This window comes from Salvia hispanica, unplaced genomic scaffold (genome assembly GCF_023119035.1).
Source record: "Salvia hispanica cultivar TCC Black 2014 unplaced genomic scaffold, UniMelb_Shisp_WGS_1.0 HiC_scaffold_836, whole genome shotgun sequence".
Taxonomy (NCBI): domain Eukaryota; kingdom Viridiplantae; phylum Streptophyta; class Magnoliopsida; order Lamiales; family Lamiaceae; genus Salvia; species Salvia hispanica.
In genome coordinates this window covers 1-3,000 of record NW_025952617.1, presented here as the reverse complement: position 1 = coordinate 3,000, position 3,000 = coordinate 1, and the positions used below count along the sequence as shown (strand labels likewise).

General features: G+C 42.9%; 1 protein-coding gene across 1 annotated transcript; it reads right to left on the bottom strand.

Moving 5' to 3' along the window:
• Nucleotides 1-104: 104 nt before the first annotated feature.
• On the bottom strand, nt 105-1,903 carry LOC125200177 (pentatricopeptide repeat-containing protein At1g28690, mitochondrial-like). The gene has a single exon (XM_048097908.1). The coding sequence runs from the start codon at nt 1,801-1,803 to the stop codon at nt 223-225; it is 1,581 nt and encodes a 526-aa protein (XP_047953865.1). The 5' UTR covers nt 1,804-1,903; the 3' UTR covers nt 105-222.
• Nucleotides 1,904-3,000: the final 1,097 nt, after the last annotated feature.

The window sequence follows — 3,000 nt, the reverse complement described above, 5'->3', positions numbered from 1 at the left end:
TAATTTTGTGTAATGTTGTTTTATGAGTTAAATGGAGAGAATAACGTAAGAGACATGAAAAAAATTAGAGATAATGATATTTCTGTTTTTAGAAATATGTTAAATAAAAGGAAGCCAAAATCCCTCAGCATTTATCAATAAATACCAGTTCACACAATTGAGTGAATACAATCTCTATTATGAAATTCTTTTGTATGAAAAAGAAGATTTTGAAATGTTTTGCTAAGAACTCCCAGCATGGAAAGCTTCTAAACCAGCATCTGTCCCTATCCAAGTGAACCCTGTCCCTTTACACACTCCTCTAGCCTTCATCACCTCCCTCAACTGGCTCACACCCTCCCATCTTCCGGCATCAGCCAGCGTGTTCGACAACGCAACATACGCCCCCGGCCTGCTCTCCTCCTTCACCTTGAAAAGTTCGTCCGCAGCCGCTCTAGCAAGCTCCACATCACCCTGCAACCTGCAAGAACTCAGCAAAGCCGCCCACACGTCCGAGTTGGGCTTCTCGGGCATCTGCGTTATGAACTCAAGCGCCTCGTCCAACCTCCCCGCGCGCCCCAACAGATCAACCACGCAAGCGTAATGCTCCATTCTCGGCCTCATCGAATAAACCCGCTCCATGCTCTTAAAGATCTCCATCCCTTCACCGACCAGCCCCGCGTGGGCGCAAGCTGACAACGCGCCAAGAAACGTCACGTGGTTTGGGGTGATCCGGCTGACATTGATCATTCTGTTGAAGAGCGCTAGAGCTTCGTTTGGGCTTCCGTTCTTGCCGTATCCATCAATCATCGACGTCCACGAGAAGATGTTCCTTCTAGGCATGTAGTCGAAGACGCGCCTTGCATCCTCTGTCCGGCCACATTTGGAGTACATGTCTATCAGAGCACTCCCCATCTTTATGTGAGGGAAAAACTCAGTCTTTACGAGCTGCCCTTGGATCTGCTGGCCGATTTCAAACGCTGACAAGAGCGAACAAGCCCCGATGATGCTTGCGTACGTTGATATGGTAGGCGTGAAATCAAGACGCTGCATCTCAATATACATCTCTATGGCCTTCTTAGCCATTTCAACCGATTTGCTGTATCCTTCAATCATGGCATTGTAAACCACCACATCTTTCTCGAGAGTTTTCTCAAACACATCCTCTGCATCCTCCCAACGGCCTCGGTTCATGTACCCGGTGATCATCGACGTAGAACAAACCACATTCTGCTCCAGCATCAAATCGAACACTCTCCTCGCATAATCAATCCTCTCGCCCTTCACATACGCATCGACTAATGCGGTATAGAGCACGTCATCACCGACTACATAAGATTTCGAGATTTGGGCATGGACTTCCCTCGCAACAAAATGTGAGGATAGCCCTGCATTTCCACTAGTTGAACCTTTTAAAATCATCGAAAATGTGTAAGCATCTGGCTTCTCACCTGAAAGGTAGAGTTCTCTCACCAATTCAAACGCTTCTTCGGCAAAACCGTGCCTTACGTTTCCTGCTATCATGTAATTGTAGGCTGATAAAGTTCGGTGAGGCATTTCATCGAACACCTGGCGCGCGTACGATAAACATGAAGACTTGATGTGGAGGATGAGGAGTTTGATGGAGATGTTGACATTGGGTATGAAGCCAGTTTTGATAATGCGGGAATGGATCTTCTGGCCGTGAGAGGGGTGATCGGAATTGATGTAACTCTGCAGCGCCGATGACACGGAAAACACTGGGACAGCGTTGAGCTCTGTTCGTGGGCAATTGGTTGTGGGTTGAACTAGGGCACTGATATTGCTAAATCTGCCATGCCTCATTTTCTTCCCATTTGGAGATCAAAAAAGGAGATATAAATCCAAGTTGAATTCGAAAATCAGGAGTGGTGAATGAAAATGCACTCCATAAGCTGGCTTGATAAATCATGAGCTCAATTTAAATCTCTAATTATGTTTTATTATTATTATTATTTGTAATATTATTTTATATTTTTATATTTTTACCAGTTAATTGCCATTGGATAAAAGAGAGCTGAAGGTATCAAAAAGGGCAAACACTTAAATCCCTAAAAAACTAGAAACGTGGATACCCTTGAATCTTGAGACATTTGTAGAAAGAATCCAGATTCTTGATCAATCGTGAGAGAATCTGATCCTCTTATCTTCACTCCAACCCCAAGCTACACAGTACACACTCTAGGTTGAAGATGGCTGCGATAATGGGAGCTTCCTCCACTGCAGCAATCTTTGCTACTCACTCATCAATAACTCCCTCTCTCTCCCTCCACCCTTCTCCACGTACATTTGCTGAAACCCCTTCTGTTTCCCACTTGTTCTTCAAATTTATGGTTAATTTTTTACAATTAATTGATGTAGGGCTGAGCTCAGGGAGGAAATTCTATGGAGGAGTTGCAGTCCCCTTGAAGAAAGGGCGCTCTCATTTCCATTTCTCAATTTCCAATGTTGCCACTTCTCCTGCTCAGCAAGAGGTACTGATTTTGTTCCCATTTTGATTTTGTGTGTGTATTGTGAGTCTGTAACCTAATTTGGCCTGTGTGCATGCTGTAGATATGAGTTTTATTGAGTTTAAAGGTAAAGGTTTTGGTTAAGAAGTAAATCCTATCTCATTTTTGGTAGTTGTAGATAAGTAACATATCAAAATCACTTTTTTTTCAGTTGTTCCTCATCTCATTTGATTCTTGATTAGAATATAGTCAAGTAAACTTCTCCGGGTTTACATTATGGAGCTGCTCCCTTCGTCTCACCGTAGTTGAGGTGTTTCTTTTGGGCACGGATATTATGAAATGAGTGTTTAGGGAGTTACGCGGAAAAAGAATAAGAATGATTGAATGCGTTGATTTTTGTCATAAAAGGAAATTACTCAACTCAAAAGGAACGTCTAGAAAAGGAATACAACTCAAGTTGAGTACTATTTTTCTAGGTATTCCATGGTTCAATTTCAATATGTGTTTGTTTCCATTTTGATTTCGTGTCTTGCTTTGAAGAGTGTGTATTATG

Excerpts from the sequence above, each read along its gene's own strand:
- LOC125200177 (XM_048097908.1), bottom strand. The coding sequence starts at position 1,803 with ATGAGGCATGGCAGATTTAGCAATATCAGTGCCCTAGTTCAACCCACA.